General features: G+C 41.7%; 1 protein-coding gene across 3 annotated transcripts in view; it reads right to left on the minus strand.

Annotated features, from left to right (window-relative positions):
* Nucleotides 1–5,958: 5,958 nt before the first annotated feature.
* The window catches only part of FAXC (failed axon connections homolog, metaxin like GST domain containing), an 86,300-nt gene continuing 71,339 nt past the window's right edge, over nucleotides 5,959–20,919 (minus strand). For all 3 annotated transcript variants that reach the window (XM_055134500.1, XM_055134499.1, XM_004605684.2), the window contains one exon: nucleotides 5,959–15,946. In XM_055134500.1, coding sequence (XP_054990475.1) covers nucleotides 15,657–15,946 — 290 coding nt within the window. In that variant the 3' untranslated portion in view covers nucleotides 5,959–15,656. The remainder of the gene's footprint in view (nucleotides 15,947–20,919) is intronic.

Genomic DNA, 20,919 nt, shown 5'->3' on the forward strand with positions numbered 1-20,919 from the left:
ATTTCCAAGACCCACTCTCCCCTCAAGAAAGTTACACACATAGTTTTACTATCTGTAAGCTCATTTGTAAGTGAAATATACTTCATTAAAAACAATAAAAGACAAAGGGTAGATGACTATACTGAATACTAGAGACTCCAACAAAGAATGGGGCTGTATAACAGTGCAAGGGTGGAGCAAATTGGTGTCAACCCTGAGCAGGATTTTGGATTCAGATCCATGGTACATGTGTGTCAAGGAAACAGGAGCTATTTGAGTTATAGTGCTATAATTCCATCACGGGATCCTGAGGACTGCATAAACCACTTGAGCCTACAGAAATTACTACCCTATATTTCTGTCACCTGTGGTTTGTCTGTGGGTAATTTACTAGCTGCCTCTGCACAGCCTGTCCTGTCAAACTTCAAACTTCAGATATTTCTTGGCAACTGGATTTGTCTTTTACCTGAGGATCTGTCCATTCCTGTAACCATCCTTTATTGAACATTTACTAATACATCACACTCTGGGTAGGTGGGGATGATGCTGTCCCTTTTGCGCCTCTAGCTGCTGAATATTTTCACTAAGAGTTGTGCAATCCAGTAGACTCCTGACCAGCTGGAGCATCCTGGGAATTAAATGCTCAACAATACAAAATAAGACAAATGTTTAATGATGTATATAATTAATGCCATTTTGGGGTGTGCTCCTGGGGATGGTTCCCAGAGTGCTCCCTAAATATTTTCCTAAAGTTCCACTCATAGGGAAAAGCTGCTTCCTAGTGACTTGGAAGAGCAGCTTGCTTTTATCTATTTATGTTTTGGGGAATTGCACCCAGTGATGCTCAGGGATGCTCAGGCATTACTCCTGCTTCTTCACTCAGGAATCACTCTGGTGGTGCTCGGGGGACCATATGGAATGCCAAGGATCAAATCTGGGCTGGCCTCATCCAAGGCAAGCACCTTCCCCACTATCTCTGGTCCTGGAGAAGATCTTTTAAAGAGAAACGATCTGACTTAGATCATTGTTGATACATCCAATCCATCCATGCCAGCTGCCTTAGTGCAAGTTCTTTCTCCCAACAAGAGATCTCACTTAATAAAAACAAACCATAAACCAAAGACAAATTTCCCAACTAAGAAGAGCAGCAAAGGTGTTCTTTTGGTCTCCACCTGAAATTCCTGTGATGGGAGATTTAGAACTTCCAGCCCCAACTTTGGGAAGGAGGTACTAGAGATTGAGTTCAATGGTAAGTGGCTGATGATTCCATCAGTCATGCCCGTGATTGCAGCCTTCGTAAGCACACACACAGAGAAAGAGGGTTCAGTGCCTCCATGATCAGTGGCCAGGTGCTGGGAATGTGACACCCTAAGAGGGACAGGAAGCACCACACTCTTCCCCCAGATCTTGCCCAGTCATTACAATGTGTCTGCATTCTGTCATTTTATAATAAATCAGTGATCCAGTGAACAAAATGTCTCTGAGTTCTGTGAGCTTATCAAATGAATCAAACTTACAGACCAGAGTGCAGCCAGTAGAGCACTTGTCTTACACATGACCAACCCAGACTCGATCCCTGGTACCCCATATGGTTCCCTGAGCTCTTTAGGAGTGATCCCTGAGCACAGAATTAGGAGTCAGCACTGAGCACTCTCGAGGTGGCCCAAAAACAAAAAGAAAATTAATCAAACCCGAAGAGAAAAAGGTTGTTGGAACATCTTATCTATAAACTAAGGACTTTCACATGGCATCTGGAGAAGATGGAAAGACACTAGTCTTGGGGGGACTGAGCCCTTAATATGTAGAACCTGGGACCAACTCATGCGGAGTGTCAGAATGAGTTGAATTATAGGACACCCAGCTAGTGATGGAGAATACATATAAAATCTCTCATCTCTCTCTCTCACTCTTTCTCACTCCCTCTCACTCTCTCTCACTCTCTCTGTCTCTCTGTCTCTCACACACACACGCACACACACACACAGGGGTTCAGAAACTCTACCCTGAAAAGGATCCCTTGCAAACAATCTGATCCAGGGTTAGACCTTCCTCCCAATCGACCTCCATTCTCCATGTTTGTGCCCCCACTGTATCACTGTATCACTGTCATCACTGTTCATCGATTTGCTCGAGCGGGCACCAGTAATGTCTCCATTCGTCCCAGCCCTGAGATTTTAGCAGCCTCTTCTTACTCGTGTTTCCCAGTGATTGGAGGCTCTTTTAGGGTCAAGGGAACGAGACCTGTTATTGCTACTATATTTGGCATATCGAATATACCATGGGGATCTTGCCAGGCTCTTCCATGTGGGCGGGATATTCTTTGTAGTTTGACGGGCTCCCATTAATCGGGATTATTTTATATCCTTGAGAAGTTTTTAAAATTTTTCACTTTAGGGCTAGCAGATAGCACATCAGGTAAGTCACTTACACAGCTGACAAGCTATCCCCAGCACCTGATATGGCCTCCCAACCCCTGCCAGGAGTAATCTCAGCACAGGACAGGAGTAAGCCCTGAACATCACTGGGTGTGGACAAAACCCAAAATAATAATCAGAAATAACAAGAACAACAAGAATACATATTTTAAAATAAAAAATTCTCATTTTAGACCCTGAAGATGACTCACTAGCTTAAAGCACTTGCCTGACAAGCACGAGGTCATAAGTTCAAACCCTGGTACCACTGCAAGTAACTCCATGATCAAAACATTCCCCACAGTTTGTGAACAACATGAGAAAGGGCTCAGAAAATCCTAGTACCGAGCAGAAGGGAATCTTGACTGTCCCAAAGCCTGGGATTCCTAGCAAGGAGAACGATGTTGGGGGGGGTTGTTTGTTTGTTACTCGTAGGGCTGGGCAGATAGCTTAAAGAACTGAAGTCCACTGGGTATGATAGAGACCTGGGTTTGATCCCAGGTACCGCATGGTCTCCTGCAGCACTAGAAGCAACCTCACCCTCTCCCTACTTCTGCACCAAGCTGGGAGTAACCCCTAAGAGTCATAAGCCAATGAGTTTTGGTTTTCTTTCCCCTGCCCACCCACTGGGTGTAGCCAAAAAAAAATTGTTTTTTAAATGGGGGTGGGGGTATCCTGACATTTTCCTCTGAATACAGCACCTAAAGTTGGAGGGAGGTTTCTGGCATGGAGTCACTGGGGCTTGACACAAGCACACACGAAGCCTGGGCAGTGTTAAAGGGGCCTTCCCAAGCAGACCTCCTCTCAACTGCCGACTCTCTCCAAGGCCCCTACGGTATTTGAGTCAGTCTACCTGGGTGCACGTTAACCATGTGTTCCCCAGTGTGTTTGCCCAGGCCGAACATGCCCCGAGACTGTAAGCCTCCAATCCGAAGGGTGTCTCCACCAGAGCCATCACTCCCTTTGTCTTCAGAGCAAGAAAGCTGTGCCTGAAACAGGGGTCCCTAAAACACACTTCAGGCACACAGAACAGCAAGAGAGCAATGACCCTGTTTGAGGAAGCCTGTTCTTTCTGTTTCCCCAAGTTCCCGTCCAACCGCTGAAGAAGCTATTTTAACCTCAGGACATAATTCAGGCCAAAATCTGTTGCTGACTAGAACCAGCCTGGCTGGGAAGTGTTTAATGGCTGGTGACAATACACACCGATCAGATCAGCAAGCAAAATGGGCAGCTCCCGATCACTGCCCCCACCTCTCCTCTACAAGGAAAGGACAAAGACAGAAGTCAAGAGTCACTCGGTATGTGGGTAGCAAACCTCTTTTTTTGGGGTGGCGGGGAGGGGCGGTGGTAGCCACACCTGGCTGTCCTCAGGACTGACTCTACGCTCAGCAGAATTACTGTCAGGAATTACTCCTGACAGTCCGGGGGGAATCATATGGAATGCTGGGGATTGAACTCAAGTCAGCCACATGCAAGGCAAGCACTCTACCCCTCTGTACTCTCTCTGACCCCCACGCCATTCTCTTATTGCTTCTGAGAGCACTGGAAAAGGAACCTTTCCCCTGGTGTGTTCTTAAAGCAGCAGAGTGTCGTTTCCCTAAAGGGACAGACACCAGGACCCCATATAAAATTTAAAATGATCGAGAATGTAGGTATGTTGAAGTAGATCTACAATTATTTTCAGTTAGATTCTAGGTAGTGTTTCCTAATGATAGTGATACCTCTACCTGAGGAGGCTCTAGAATGATCCAGGAGGGGGAGAAAGGCTTCAGGCGCAGTTGGGGAATGAGACGGCCCTCTCTATGGGTTTGCTTAAAGACAGTAGATTTCAGGGCAGGCAGGTGGGGGGAGTCTAAGTGACTATTTTTTTCTAAAGAGGAGAAGTAGGAAAAATAATTTTGGGGACCTCTCTCTGATCTAGATTAATAACAGAACTAGTTGGAGTTTTTAAGTCAGAAAAAGGGATTTAAAGGGATAAAATCCATTCTATTGCCTCTATAATGTGGGATTAGATGAGGGTTCTCTCATTTTTTTAATAGCTATCCCCACGGTTTGGGGAGTTTGGAATTTTGTATATTACCTTACTGTAATTTTGTCCAAATGTCTGGAAAGAAATATTCAAATAACATATATTTCTAAATACCCTTATCGCAAACCACAACACCCAAAAGGAAAGAGAGATATCAAATGGGAATGCCCCGCCACAGAGGTGGGGTGGGATGGGAGGATGGGACTGGGGGTGTGGGAGGGATACTGGGTTCACTGGTGGTGGAGAATGGACACTGGTGGAGGGATGGGCTCTCAAACATTGTATGAGGGAATAACAAGAACAAAAATGTGTGAATCTGTAACTGTACCCTCACTGTGACTCACTAATTAAAAATTAAATTTAAAAAAGACCATATATTTCTAAAGATTTCACACATCATAAACGTCTCTAGGTCTGGAGATGTCCTCAATCTCAATGAGCCTTTATGTGGCCATACACACAATTATGTGTGAAATGCTTAGCCATAGGATTGGTATTTCTAAAACCTCACTGTGAATATCTAACTCCACGACAGGACTTGAACATCTCAGCCACACAACTTTAACTCAGGGCATCCCCGAGATTCTTCATCTGTAAAACTGGAATCATAATTACTTTGTGGAAAAGGTGCTAACAATTGAAACATTATCGGGGTCAGGTGTGATAATAATAGGGTGTTTGCCTTGCATGTGGCCAACCAAGGTTCAATCCAACTGAGGTTCAATCCCTGGCACTCCATGTGACCTCCTGAGCACTAGGAGGAGTGATCCCTGAGCACAGGCCAGGAGTAATCCCTGAGCACCACCCAGTGTGGCCCCAAAACGAACGAGAAAATTCAAGACAGTAGGGGGAAACTGATCTACAACGAGGCCTGGCCACAGCTCCTTTGCTGATGTGTATTTTTGGGTCTCCTGCTCTTCCTTTAGGACTGGATCAACAGCACAGCAGGTAGGGCGTTTGCCTTGCACGCAGCTGGCCCAAGTTCAATTCTTCCATCCCTCTTGGAGAGCCCGGGAAGCTACTGAGAATATCTCGCCCGCACAGCAGAGCCTGGCGAGCTACCCATGGCGTATTTGATATGCCAAAAACAGTAACAACCAGTCTCACAATGGAAATGTTATTGGTGCCCGCTCGAGCAAATCAATGAGCAATGGGACAGCAGTGCTATAGTGCTCTTCCTTTGCTTCTTTCTCCCAGAGGCTCCTTTTTCACAGTACTTCCAGGGTACAGGGGAGGAAGCATAGGCAGGGGAGAGCAGGACGGCTGATTCCACAGACCTGTTTTTCTACTACTTGGAAAAAAATTTAGAAAACCCTACGCATTTGAAATTCTATGACTTATAGGCCTAAAAAATTCATTATTTCTGTTCTAATCATACCAAATCCTTACAACTAAAATATTCACCCATCATCTAAGAGACCACTGCTTAAAAGTATATTAGATGCAGAGATTTCATATTTTACCCATGGGTGTAAAGCTTAAACACTCAGATTTGCAAAAGAGGAACAAATTAGAATAAAGACATCCACAGCAGGCTGTTTCATATCCATTAGTTATCATTTACACATCAAATACATATGGCATGAAGACCAAATATACAGAACTTCCACATTTATATACAACATATAATCAACATAGTGCACAATTCAAATCTATCTTACAATCAAGTGTACAAGTTTGAATATGGCTTTATAAACTACTAATAATAACTGTGCTAAATTAACTCATTGATCCAGAAAGAAACACTGGAATGCCTCCACACTAGGGCCTTGCTTCAGCAAGTTGCTATTCACTGTTCGCAAAACAGAGGGTGCAAGTCGATGATTCTGGGGAGTATCCACCCATCAGCCCATAGTAAGCCTTAACCTGAATAAGAATTATTGACAGTGGACCCTCTTATCTTGGATATCTGGAAATAATTTTTACCACTCCCACACATTTGTAGATAGTAGATTGTAAACAAATATAAGACATATAATCAGTGAGATGATGATTTCGAAGAATGATCAAAACAAGTTTTCCAAGAAGGTAGTGAAATTCTCAAGCAATTCAGTTCGCATTTTCATGATTTGTTTTTTTCCTCCTTCTTTCTTTTCTTATTTTGCATAAATCAGTAGCCTGTGGAATACTTCAGAAATTTTCAAGATGTACAAGATCACATAGTCCCAAAAACTAAATTAAAAAGTAAGTCCTCTTCTAAAGGTGGCATCAAATTATTCGCCCTTTTCTTCCCCTAACAACAAAAAAAAATATGTGTTTGCCATATAAATAAATACCTGGCCTAAAATCATGCCCCCATGCCTATTTTCTATCTGCTTTGTCACAATATAACACTTTCTAATCAAACGAAGTCTTCCTCTAAGCACCCGTTACCCCATTTTCTCAACACTGAATACAGAAAACATCATTGAAAACATTTGTCCATTATCGTTTTGAATGTGCATTATCAGTATAGAGTGTGTGTGTGTGTGTGTGTGTGTGATAAATAAACACACCAAAAGCCATGGTCAGAATGCTTGATGATTAGGTGAGTGAGCACAAGCTTTGGAGACCACTACCCAAACAGGAAATGATTAGGTGTCGCCCCAAATATTTTTTAAAAAGTTATTCTGTAAAATCAGTAGACATTACTTTATACATTTTGTTTTTATAAAATGGGAATGATATACCACAAACACATCTGCGGGACTAGAAGAAAGCCCTAGAATCAGAGATGCCGGTACACCGGAACTAATCACAGTTCCCAGGCCAAGCCTCAGGCAGGGCTATGTCAGGACACAGGCTTATAAATAAAAACCAAGGACAATGTGATGTTCAGTCTTCCTGCACTGGCCACTTTATTTACAAAGACAATCTTTCCCTACAGGTTGCATTTGTTTTTGTTTTCTTAACCTGTATCCAGAAACATGCCTGACTGGCCTCTGACACAGTCATGTGCTACAGGATGGCTTGCAGTCTCAGTACCCGTTACTGTGTCCTTCTTTCCTTTCCCACTCAGAAATTCAAATACCACCAAGTATTCCACCAAGTGAAGGACCTGTGTCTCCCAAACCATTGTCATCAAGAAACTGTCTCGGAAACTCATCAGCATTTCACTTGCCACATTCACTACAGGACAGGATTCTGACTGGAGAAAATGCCTATTTGCAGTAAGTATGTCCCAGGAGACTGATTAGTTGAGGTAAAATTATTAGACAGGAATAACAAATATGTGGCCATGTGGCCACTATGAAAGCAGGGGCCACTTGAAAAACAGCATTTTCTTATTGCTGCAAAAATTTTCATACATAATTTGGTTTTTTTGGGTTTTTTGTTTTTTTTTTTTTTTTGCTTTTTGGGTCACACCCGGCGATGCTCAGGGGTTACTCCTGGCTTTGCACTCAGGAATTACTCCTGGCAGTGCTTGGGGGACCATATGGGATGCCGGGGATAGAACCCGGGTCGGCCGCGTGCAAGGCAAGCACCCTACCCGCTGTGCTATCGCTCCGGCCCCTCATACATAATTTGTTAAAAGTAAAAATATCAACATTTGGACATTGATTTTTTCCCCTTTTCATTGAGTTATCCTTATTTTACAGTTTATTTTTGTAATGAGTCAAGTGTGATCACTTACTGGGGGACAGAAGCAAACAAAAGAGAATATTTCTAGTGAGAAACCCCACTACTTTTTTAAGGCAAGGGAAGTCAAAAGTATGCAATATTTTTTTCCACTAAATTACTGCATTTCTCTGTTATTTAGCCACTACTAAATGTCATGAAATTCATAAGTGGAATATTAAGTTTTAAAAGTCATTTGGGGATTTTGAAAAATATTAAATGGGAAAAGTTTAGATATAATAAAAAATTAAATGATCTCAGAGCCACATTTTTAAAAGATTCCTGCCAATGGAAAGTGGGCGATGAGTCATATTTAGTAATAGTATTTCTCATAAAATTAACTGTCATAAATGTACATTGCAAAGTCAGTGTTTCAAAATATTTAAAGCTCTAATTAGGATTGACATTAATTTTTAAAATTCAAACGGGTCAAGTTCATTGCTGAAATTATTTATATATAGAACATGAAAGTGCAGTATCGATAGTTTGCTCTACATAACTATTCCCCATTAAAATTATGAAGGTGTGTGGGTACTAGCTAAACATCTTTGTTTTATTATTGCATTAAGCCCCATGATTTGTCTGCAATTTTGACAACTTGGGATGACAATCCTGTTGACATTGACCTATCAAATCTGTTGTGCTCTAGCCATTAGCAGCCTTTAAGTCTAGAGATAAGTCCTCAAGAGTCAAAAGACTGAAGTACTCTTTGGTCAGCCCCCAAAGATCTGAGTTGCTTTCCTTTAAATTACTTTTCAGTGACCTCTGTAATCACCTCAATGGGTTAAGGCCAATATATTTCTGACTTAAATAATCTTAAGAGTTAAAAACCTTGATTATCTAAGTTATTCTCTAAAATCAGGGACTAATAACTTAAGTTTCTAGAGAAGAATTCAAATGAAGAAAACTTTAAGTTATTTTCAGACTTCATCCTGCCACCAGCAGTTTTTCAGGCAAGAAACCTCCAGACACACCCACAACAGCAGCATTTTGAAATCACAAATCTTATCCAGACCACAGGAAGCAAATGAATAAAGGTCGGGTACTCCACAATCACAAGCGATTGATCCCTGGACCTGTTCAAGATGGAATCTCAGAACTTAGCACTTAGGCTTACTAGTCACTTGTCACTGAATATACTTTCAGTTCTCTGTCAACCTAAGCAGCACTGAATATATAGGAGAACAAAGCCTCCTAGGTCACAGTCAGGAAAAATTAAAATAACTTTACTCTGTGAAAAAAATAATAAAAGAAGAAAAAGAAGAAGAACCTGAGTTTTTCCTACCAACAAAAGGCACCATCCTTTTACTGAAAATCCACCTAACAACCTACAAATGAATGAACACAGGAAAATCTGATTGTACAGACTCTTTTCCTATAAGGAAAAATTTAGCCTTTTCTCTCCCGACTTCACGTCCTGGAATGGTGAAATCTAGCGTGCACAAGTAGTGGGTTTCAGGACTGAAATAAGATTCCCTATCCAAAGCTGATTTTAATAAATCAGTTTTTTGGGTGATGAAAAGATAAATGATGATGACAACAGAAAGTCTGAGCAAGATATTTCCTCAACTAACATTCATCTCTTCTTCCTTCCCTGTCATTCAGCATACACTCAATGTAGATGAAAGAGATATAAATCTGGCTGAACAACCCATACCAATTTTTCTGTCTCTAGATGTTAAAAGCAAGAGCATGAATACCAACAGTAACTTTTGAAGTCTGTTTAGAAGAGGGCTTCTCCAATTAGGTCTCTGAATCCTCCTAAAGGAACCATGAGGCCTCCAAGTTTCCTGAACTTTTTATGCATAATATTATCTATTTGCACATATGCATTCTTCCGGAAGAAGGATCACGAGAATAACTGGAAGACTTCATTGGATTCCCTGCCACCAAGATACAAAACCACAACTTTGCAGCACACCTTTCTAAGCATACCTTTCCCTCACAGCCTTCAGGGAAAGAAATGCTCTTTCTAGAAGAGAGGGAAACAATGAGCAGAGAAATGTTGATAGATAGGTACAGTTTGGGTCAGTAGAAAGGCAGGACCAGCATTTCAGGAGAGAGGCGAGCATGAGTAGAAGCACAGACTTGTGGTTCCTAAGGCATGTCTAGGCAATAACAAATGAATCACAAGGAAGCACTGGATGTCTCAGGAGGAGCCACCTCAGGAGACAGAGAGGTAAGAAAACTGGACCCTAAAGTGCACCCTCAGCCCAAAGCAAGGTGGCTGAAGGACTTTCAAAAGATTGAGAATTGATGAATAAAATGAATTTGGAAAGTGGCAAGCATGTAAAAAATAAAGGTATAGCAGGTGCCTAGGCAAAGGTCAGAGGCCCAGTAAACACCCAATGAGTGAACATTTGAGCATGGATTTAAAAAAAATATCACAACAAATAAAGGGTGACTGCAAAATATAAAGCATTCAACAAAGCTCAACAACAACAAAAAAGAACCACATCAAAAAAAATAGGAGGGAAAAGAACAGATACTTCCTTGAAGATACACAAATGGTCAATCAGCATACATCACTTAATATCAGAGAAGTACAAAGCAACAATGAGGTATCATCTCACACCAATGAGAATGGCCCTTGTCAAAGAGACCAAACAAAGACAGTGTCAGTGGGGATGCAGAGAGAAAGGAACCCTCATTCATTACATGGTGAGAATGTAAACTGGTTCAACCTCCGTGGAAAACAATATGGAGACTTCTAAAAATACTAAAAATAGAACCTCCACATGACACAACAATTTCGATCTTTATCACCAATCTCAGGAACTCAAATAACATTAATGTAGAGCAAGAGAAATAGTGCCAAGTGTTGAGCACATGATTGCAATCAGGAAGCCCAGGTTCAATGTCTGGCACCACAGCGTCCCTAGAGCACTGTTCAGAGTGACCTCCCAAACACAGAGTACAGACCTGGGAATAGACCCCACAGGGTGTGGCCCAAAAACAATAAAGCAAAAAAAAAATTTAAGTTATATGCATACCTATGTTCACTACACACTATTTACAATAGTCAAGGTATGAAATCAACTCATATGCCCAAAGACATGATGAGTGGTAAAGTGGTAAAGAATGAAATACTGGAATACTACTCAGCTATAAGATAAAAATCTTACTTTTTGCAACAAGTTAGATGGAGCTGGGCAGGAAAGTCATATTAAGTGAAATTTGTCAGAGGGAATGACAAATACCAGATCTCACTGTGGTATATAAACAAAGCAAGAGAATAGATGGTAGCTGGTAACAATGAGTCCTTGGACTTTGAGGCTTTTGGTTATAGGTGGTTGTGGTAGTGGTGGTTGTGGGGAGGTTGGAGTAGAGGTTGTGGCTTTATGCAACTGTGCTCAGGGATCACTCCTGACAATGCTTGGGAGACTGTTTACAGTGGAATGATCAAGCTCCAGTCAACTGTATGAAAGGCAAGTAAGTACCCTACTTGCCACAGACTTTTAATACAGAACTGATGTTGCCAACTAGGGGTGGGGCAGGATGGGGGAGGGAACGAGAATGGCCTAGACATGAACAGTGGTAGAGGATACGCAGCATCTGGTGGTGCAGGAGAGATAATAATTTTGTACATCATAAACATGAATGCAAATGTGACCATGTTGCCTTCTCTACCACAAAAAATAAAAGTTCGATTTTTTTTTAATAACAGAATGAGTAAGTCCTGGGAGTTTTAGCTGTCTTGAGCATCCTATACAGAGTCACGGTATGAACATAAAAGATACTGAGCTGAACAGACATGGGAGAGAGAGAGGATGACTTCAAACATTCTTGGAGAGATGCTACATATGTGATTGTTCTATGAACATGGGGTCACCTATGGGAATATGGACTTTAAAAAAACCAAGGCAAACTCAATTCCAGGGTTTCCCTCAAACAAATATATATGACACCAAACCCATCAACAATTTTGGGCTCTCTTGTAAGGGAGAGCCTTACAATCCATGACCCAGGCATATATTTCTGTGATTTTATACTTTGTCTCAAATAATCTGGAAAAGATCCAGGAAGCTAAAAGTCTCAGTGTTTTCTTTCCTTACGCCCTAGCTATTTTGCAAAGACAAACCCAAATGGCTCAGTATATGAAGGCAGTGCTCACTTGAGCACTAGACTGCAGATGTAATTCAAGCTTCACGTTGTTCTGTGATCAGTCAGCTGGGTAACCCATGACTGTGGGTGTGTCATAGTCATAATTCATTGTTACAATAATAAAACTTTTGACACGATGGTTAACTTTTACATAAATTTATATTGTACTCATATCTACTTTGATATTTGAAAAGCACAGTCTGCTGCTGCTCATTAAACCTGGAATGGATGGGGATGAGACTAAGGGAAATAGATAGAAGGGCGTAATTTATTCTTGTAATCGGAGCTAATAAGAACAAGTGGTCCTGGGTCTTCTGGGAAACCAAAATCATCTGATAATATTCTGGTTCACACTTTAAGTTATTTCTCAGTATAGAAGAAACACAGAAGTTAAATGAAGGAATCTGAGGACCAAAATGTTCCCTAATATTTTTTGCTATTTTTTTCTTATAAGTAGCACCTGTTCATCAAATTGAGGAACATTTCAAACCCAGGCAGGTTACAAATGAGACACATAAAATGAAAGACAATGTAAGTCACTCATATCAAAAAAATTGGGGTCATTTTCTTATAACCCACATTGGAAAGCAAATAGTGGTTATACTGGGGTCCAAATTTTGAGTGGGGAGTTTTCCAAGTGACTATGTCTATCCAAGATGAGACATAATCACTACCTGGGAGAGATAATTGGATAAAATTATTTCACAATTTCACTTTGAACACTAGCTCTCCATACATTGTTCTTCCAAGTAACACACACATACAATCTATGTGAATTTACAAACTAATCATCATTCTTGAAATAAAATTCTATCATCCTTGGTGCCAGTAAACTGTAGACAAACTTTAAAGAGTTCTTTCCCACTCTCAGCTGTAATGATAAATCAGTTTTGGATACAAATTCACAGTCCTCCTGTTCATTACATTCATATTTTAAGTCTAGGAGTTTTATAGTCACTCCAAACTTCCCCACCATGACATTGAAGACAAAACAGACTCATCCATTCATATCCTTACTACCACATTTTCACTAGGCATAAACAGTCTTCTCTTTTTTTGTTTTGAATTCTGTTTTGGGGTCACACTGAGTGATACTTACTCCTGGCTCAGAGTTCAGGAATCATTCTGGTAGCATTTGGGGGACATATTAAATGCTGGGGATTGAACCCAGAGCAGCTGTGTACAAGTTGCCCTACCCAATAAACTATCTCTCCAGCCCCAGTTCTTTCAAATGTAAATGATTTGTATAAGTTACCAATAAATGGGCATTCTATGGAATAGAAATTTCTAACTTGGAGTATCTCAATATTTCTTCCCAGTTGCATATGCCCTCCTGAGTTGCTTAAATGGTAATCAATTTCAAAAATTCTCCCCCTCTTAATGAACCCACAGCATTTTGGTATTATTTTACAAAAGCTATATCCAACCAGAGTCCTTTACAAATAAAGCACATGAACTTTTCCCAAGCTGCTCTCTTAATCTCACAATGAGTAACGCTTACCCAGTTAGTCCATTGTGGTCAGAGTTAAACAATTGTGTTAGCACTTACTCTCCTAACCCAAATCCTTGGCCATCAGCAGAGGATCTTCACCCACATTTCACTAGAAAATGTTACTAATCAACAAAAACTGTCTTCAGAGATAGAATGCCTTGGTCAATATGGGCAATCCCAGGAGTTCATGCCCTCTGCAGGAAGAGAGTGTACAACGAAGAAAAAGAAGATCCTTAAGAAGCAATGAGATTTGTCCACAGCCAGCCTTCTCACTGGGCAAAGTTGAAAACACCAAAACGTCACATTCACAAAACTGCACAGAGCCTACAGCTGCACAATGTGCTTTGATGTGAGAAACATGATTTTCTTCCTATTTCGCCTTTCAATAGATATGGCCAGGTCTGCTTTCAGGTCACTGTCACTGTCACTGTCATCCCATTGCTCATCAATTTGCTTGAGCGGGCACCAGTAACATCTCCACTGTGAGACTTTTTGTTACTGTTTTTGGCATATCAAATATGCCACAGGGAGCTTTCCAGGCTCTGCCGTTTGGGCGGGATACTCTTGGTAGCTTGCCAGGCTCTCTGAGAGGGGCGGAGGAATCGAACCCGGGTCGGCTGCATGCAAGGCAAATGCCCTACCTCTGTGCTATTGCTCCAACCCTCACTTTCAAAAGAGACATTACAAATTAACAATCTTCCAAAAAGTAATCACACACTTTCATCTCCACCTCTATTAAACCCACTATCTTCCTGAGCTTTATTCCCTCCAACTTCACACCCCACAGTCAACAAAGGACAACATTCCAGTGTGCATTGGGGTGTCCAACCCTTTTCTCAAAATACACAGTCAAACTGAAACTGTGGTTGTTGATCTGTAAAAATGTTTTCTCTCAACAAAAGATGATTCAAGCAAGCTCACAGAGGGAAGAAGACAGAGTCCTAATTGTGCCTTGTGTTTTTCATCTGCTTGAGCTTTTGCAAGTGGCTGTGCTTGCCTGGACAGGGAATTTCTTTGCCCTCATATCTTGCCACAAATGAAGTACAATAAAGAATAAAATGTGTTAATGTTTCACCTCTTCCAAGAGGTTGAAAGAGCTGAATGTTAACCACATGAATCCTCACAACACCCCTGTGAGGTAGGTAGCTGGAGAGTACTGTTACTCCCACTGTACAGGTGGGAGAAATGAGGCACACAAGAGTTAAGGGACTTGCCCCAAATTACACAGCGAGTCACCAACAGAGCTTAAAACAAAACTGATACTGATTAGCACCTAGCATAGTGCATTGCACATAGCAGGTGTTCGCTGAATTGGATTTTATTTCATTTCTATCTCAACAAACGATATTACACACAGAAAATACAAGCAACCACCCTGAAACAGTAATGTCTTACATTTTTTTCTGATGACATCCTTCATCACTTCCAACCCCAGTGGGTGAAGGATGTTAAAAATCCATCTTGCCCTCAGGTTGCAGAGGATCCTCATCAGCGTTCAGGATAACCTGCTCATTTCACCTCCTCACAATATTAGTTTTCTAATGAAAACAAAATGAATTTCAGGAACCATGCTGACGTGGGTGGTTTTTGTGGTTCTTTTTTTTTTTTTTGCCTATTTGTTTTCAATGGAGCATCTGAATGGTTCAGTATTTCATTTGTACAAAAAAAAAGAAAGAGAAAAGGAAAGAAAGAGAAAGAAAGAAAGAAAGAAAGAAAGAAAGAAAGAAAGAAAGAAGGAAGGAAGGAAGGAAGGAAGGAAGGAAGGAAGGAAGGAAGGAAGGAAGGAAGGAAGGAAGGAAGGAAGGAAGGAAGGAAGGAAGGAAGGAAGAAAGGAAGGAAGGAAGGGAGGGAGGGAGGGAGGAAGGAAGGGAGGGAGGAAGGAAGGGAGGGAAGAAAATGCTGCTATCGTCAGTTCACTGGGATTGAGAGAAGTGTGATAAGCACGAAGATCTTCTCCCAGCTCTACGGGTTTCTACCTGGGAAACTGGAATCCCAGGGAGTGGCAGCTCCAGCAGACAAGGATCAACAAGGCGACAGTCAGTCACTTGCACTGTTCATGTTCTGTGTAGTCATCCATGTCCACGTCAGAATCAAAGAGTGAGCGTCCTGTGAAATCCGTGTCTGGGGTTCTGGAAAAACTGTTCTCTGCACCCTCATCTTCAAAGGTCTCTGTCCTTGAGTAAAAGCTGAAATCCAGCAGGGGCGTGTGGGTTTTGCTGCCTTCACTGCTCTCCTCAGACTCGTAGATGGTGTTGTCATCATCATGGTGCCACTCTGGCCAGAATTTCCTCCGGATCCTCTCACAGTACATAGCAAGGTTGATAAGCTCGCCTGCAAGAAGAAGAACAGTAAGAAGACCAACAGTTGGATGTTTCTCAAAGGCAACAATCCATCAGCATTTGAGGAAATGGGAGGATGAGGAGGGCAGCAGAGGCACTGTTTTCCACAGAGGTGCTTTCAAAATAGTTCATTTTAGGGGGGCTGGAGCAGCAGGACAGCAAGGAGGGCATTTGTCTTGCACACAGCAGGTCTGGGTTCAATCCCCAGGACCCCATATAATCCCCCAAGTCTATCAGGAGTGATTAATTACTGAGGTCAGAGACAGAAGTAAGCCCTGAACACTGCTAGGCATGGCCCCCAAACAAAAATAAACCAAAAAAAAATGAATAGTTCGTTTTTAACATCCATATTAAGAAAGGTGAGTGGAAAGAGTTATTGAAAAAGTAAACTGGATGAAATTTAAGAGCGAGTCCAATGATTATTAAAAAAGGGGGGGAGGTGATTCAGCAGTGAAGAATCCTGGTTAGGGAACACCACACACCAGAGAATGCTCCGGACCCCAAACCAAGCCAATAACACCGGGGTGCCCCAGATGGAGCGGGTACAGTCTCCCAGCCTTCTCCAGATGGAATCCTGGCAAACATGAGCCTCTACATACATGGAACGTGGGGACCAGGACTATTTCTCCAAACTTCAAGGCCACTTATGCAGCTGCTGGCAGAAATGTTCCTGGACTGTGAACTAAGCTACGGCCCCATGCCGCCTCAGGAGGGGAAGGGTTTTTGTCCCTCAGCCTTTTCCCCTTTGCGGCAGCATGGTGACTGCCACCTTTCGAAGCCAATTGGACAGAGAGATAGGAACTTGCAGTGATGGGGCCCACGGGAAATCCTGTGATTGGGGGGCAGAACCAGCCCTGCTCCCCACCCAAATGAGACATCTAATGGCCGCCCATGAATGGCTCCTCCGCTCCTAACAGCCATGATCCCAGAGGCACACAGACCAATCTTGGAACACAGCAGCTGCTGGCAGAAATACCTCTGGACTTAATTACTAAAATACTAGAATTCCAAAATCAAAATTCCAAGACATCATATGCTCTTCATTATCAGCAATAGAAAACAAATGATCTAATGATGCCTTTTCAGCAGGTCTGACTGTTGGAGGAAAATTCCAAATAATAACAGTGGGTTTTCTGTTGAAAATTGAATATAATCAAAGTAAAGAGAGAGTAAAGTGAAAATCATCTGCCACACAGGAAGGGTGGGGGATAGGAGGGGGGTACACTGGGGTTCTTGGTGGTGGAACATGTGCACTGGTGAAGGAATGGGTATTTGATCATTGTATGACCAAGACTTAATTCTGAAAGCTTTGTAACTGTTCTCATGGTGATTCAATTAAAAAAAAAAGCAGGGGGGTGGGGAGAAGGTGGAATTATCAGAAATGGAAGTCACACTACCCGAAAGACTTTGTGAAGCATTTTACTATTTTATGTTTGCAAAACAAAAGAACTAATGCTTCTAGTAGTCCATATTTAAACATATAATGTGCAAAGATGTACGAACTATTAGTTATATTAAATTAGTCAAGAGTAATCATCATTCTACAAATATTTAGTATTATTCAAAGTGGGTACTATGCTAAATAATTGAAAAAATATTATGTGAGGATGGAAATTTTGCCCTGGAAAAAAATCATAAAATATGTAACTCAGAATTGTCTCTTTTTTGGCTGGGGGGTATTGTTGGGGGGTATGGGCCACACCCAGCAGTGCTCAGGGATCAGTGGGATCAGTCCCAACAGTGCTCAAGGGTCTATTTGCAATGCTGGGGACTGAACCGGGTCCACCACATGTAAGGCAAGCAACCCACCCACTGTACTATCGCTCTGGTCCAAACTCAGAATTGTCTTTATAGATAAGTATGCCTGCAAATACATTTAATAAATTAGGTATTTAAAAAAACTAATAATTCTAGAGCTGCACCATAGTTGCACTTCTTTCTCATATGAATCAAAGAAAAGCTTTGGTGACATCACTACAACCATCCAGGCATTTGTTAAAAATATGGGAGTGTTTGGCTGTCATATTCTTCCCAAGTGAAAAATAAAGGAAGAGGGTTAGTGTTTTCCCTTTGATCCACCAGATGGCAACACTGTTTGTAAATATATAACTTGGCACTCTCTGACAGGAATTTATCATTTAAAAATTGTCTAGATAGGCTTGCTCTTCAAGCCCATATTCTCCCTTGAACATGTATCTCACTACTTGTCCTTATGTTTCTTGCTCTTTTGCCTTTCCTCTCACATCTTTCTAAGTAAGCTTCAATTTTAAAAAGTACCTTCATTAATTTAAAAAAAATCCTGAATTTTCTGTTATCTAAACATTCACTTCATGTGCAGATAATCCATGACTGTAGCAGAAAATTGGTAAATATAAATAAAAGAACTACAAGATCAAAGAGATGCACATGCCATTGCGTGCAGGAGCCCCAAGGTCTTTTTTTTTTTTAAATCTATTTTCATTTGGGGGCCATATCAGCAGTACTCAGGGCTTACTCCTGGCTCTGCACTCAGGAAGTACTCTTGGCAGTGCACAGGATACTACAGAGGGCATGGGGGGGAATCAATCCCAGGCTGGCTATGTGTAAAAAATGTGCCCTATTTGCTGTACTATTGCCCCAGCTCCAAGGAACCCAGGATTCAATCAATTGCACTGCCTGGTCCCTGAACACCTGCCAGAGAAACCCAGTGCACTGTACTAGGAGTACTCCTAGCATCACCAAAAAACAGAATAAATAAGAAAATTAGTACCAATAATCCCATTTGCCATAACATTTCTATTTCTATCTTTCCAGAAATTAATATTTATACGTATGTTCATGTCTCCACTCACTACATAGCATTAATCATACATTATTTTTACCTTATTTTTCCCAGTTTAGCAGTGAAAAATGAAAATTTTCCCATTTCACACTGTCAAATTTTCCCATTTGACAGTGCTCAGTGTTTCATCATACAGACAGAATATGCTTTCACTTTATTGTAGAGATCCCTTATCACTGGCCAGGTAAATTGTCTCTGCAGTAACTGTTCTATTTGATGACAGCCTGCAACTACTTGATTTTCTATTCAAGAAAGCAACCTGGTCTTATTTTGAAAAAGTAGAAGTCTGCATAGAGAAATGGTGTACATATATAAAAAAAAAACAAAAGGCATCTAGCATCATATCAATCTAAGATAATTTTATAAACATTTTGTTCTCATTTCTTCCCCCTGCCCCCACAGGACAGTGCCAGCTTTTATTAAGCAAAAGGAGAGCAAGTCAAATAATGTCTTGGAGCTGTTCAGAGCAAGTTAATCCGAGAAGTGGGCAGCCCTCATCTCATTTCTTTCCATATTTTCTTATTTGTTGTCACTATTATTACCGACCATGCCAATTACAATGTTAACTTTCAACAGTTTCCTATGCCATCCAAATTTTGCAAAACTTGAAAATTGCTGTCCTGCTTAAGTAAACATATGTCCTCCCAACAGAACACAAACCTCCTGCTTCCTGGAAACCGTCCTGTAGAGCCTTGTATCAGCTCCAGATCACCACTTCCACATCCTCAGATCCCAGCAGCCCAAGAGCTAGGAAGGATCCTTTCTGGTTGTTGCCTCCTTTGCAGTACAACTCGCCGGGAGCCTGTCATCACTGCCCCTCTGTGGAAGATGCAAGCCAAACCTTCCCTTTTTTCCTCCCTTGGAAAAGCAGTTAGCCAGCCTCCCGGATGAGTCACAGGCAACCAAGACTGATGAAAATGACAGGGCAGCAAAATGAGTGTGGGTTGAGGAAGCATCAAAACTGAATTGTGGTCACTTCGCAACAAGTGTTCTGGGGACAGTTGTGTTCCCCTAAACCAAGGCCTCTTCCTCATGGCTGCTCCCTAGAAGAAGCTCGGGGATCCAAATCTATTTGAGATCTACCTCTAAGTGCCACTTGAGAGCTGTCTGCCCCAACCTGCCCTTCCCTGCCTGCAAAAGTAAAATCAAAACAGTTACATGTATGTATATAAATTTACACATGACAAGGAAAAGCACAGAATCTGGATTAAATCCTGTATGTTTGTTATCCTCTGGGAGTGCAAAGGCACATGAATGAGCAGAGCTAGGAAGACCATAAATCTCTACCTGTGTAGCTTCACTTTCTGTGACAACCATGATTATCTTCAATTCAGAGTCATGAAGTAAATTAGTAAAATACTATGAGTGAGTTAGTGATAGTCTCAAATAAATAATGGGGTGGAAGAGCAGCTGAATAAGCTTTTTCTTAGATCACAGAAGTGGGTTTCTTACAAATTCAGATGATGGTGTGAGTTGTGGTGGTTTAAATGAAGTAGACAGTTGCACTGCAGAACTCTGTCCTTTATTGTTCAATTTTTCACTCTTCAATTCTCCACATCTGCCTTTTTAAATTACAGTGGAGCCATATCCAGTGGTGCTTGGGGCCTGTTAGGCTCAGTGGCATTCCAGGAACCACCAGTGATCTGGGGTTACCAGGGCCACACTCCACAGTGCTGGGGGTTGTGGGAGTCAGGGATGGAACCCAAGACCTCACACATGCAGGCACGTGCTCTACTACCTGAACCACATCCAACGCCCCCACAGTGAAGGCATGCCAAGATTTCAATACTTTTGAATCTTCTATCCAGAGTTTTGGGGCTACTGTGAAGCTGAGGGAGTCCCCAGATCTGAATGACAAATGACTGATGATGCGAATATATTGCTAGATAGTGTCAGAGAAGATGCAAAGAGATACGGGGAAGGCACTCCTTTGAATTCCATTTGTTTGAACTGCACTGGCAAAGATGTTGGTTTGCTTTGTTCTAGTCTGTTCTGGTTTGGTTTTGAGGCCACACCCAATGGTGCTCAGGGCTTACTCCTGACTTGATCTCAGCATCACTTTTGGTGGGCTCAGAGAATCAGATAGAGGGCCAAAAATCAAACCCAGGTCAGTCTCCAGCCCCTCTCCAGCGTCACGTGTTAGT

The sequence above is a fragment of the Sorex araneus genome, chromosome 4, assembly GCF_027595985.1.
Source record: "Sorex araneus isolate mSorAra2 chromosome 4, mSorAra2.pri, whole genome shotgun sequence".
NCBI classification, from domain to species: Eukaryota; Metazoa; Chordata; class Mammalia; order Eulipotyphla; family Soricidae; genus Sorex; species Sorex araneus.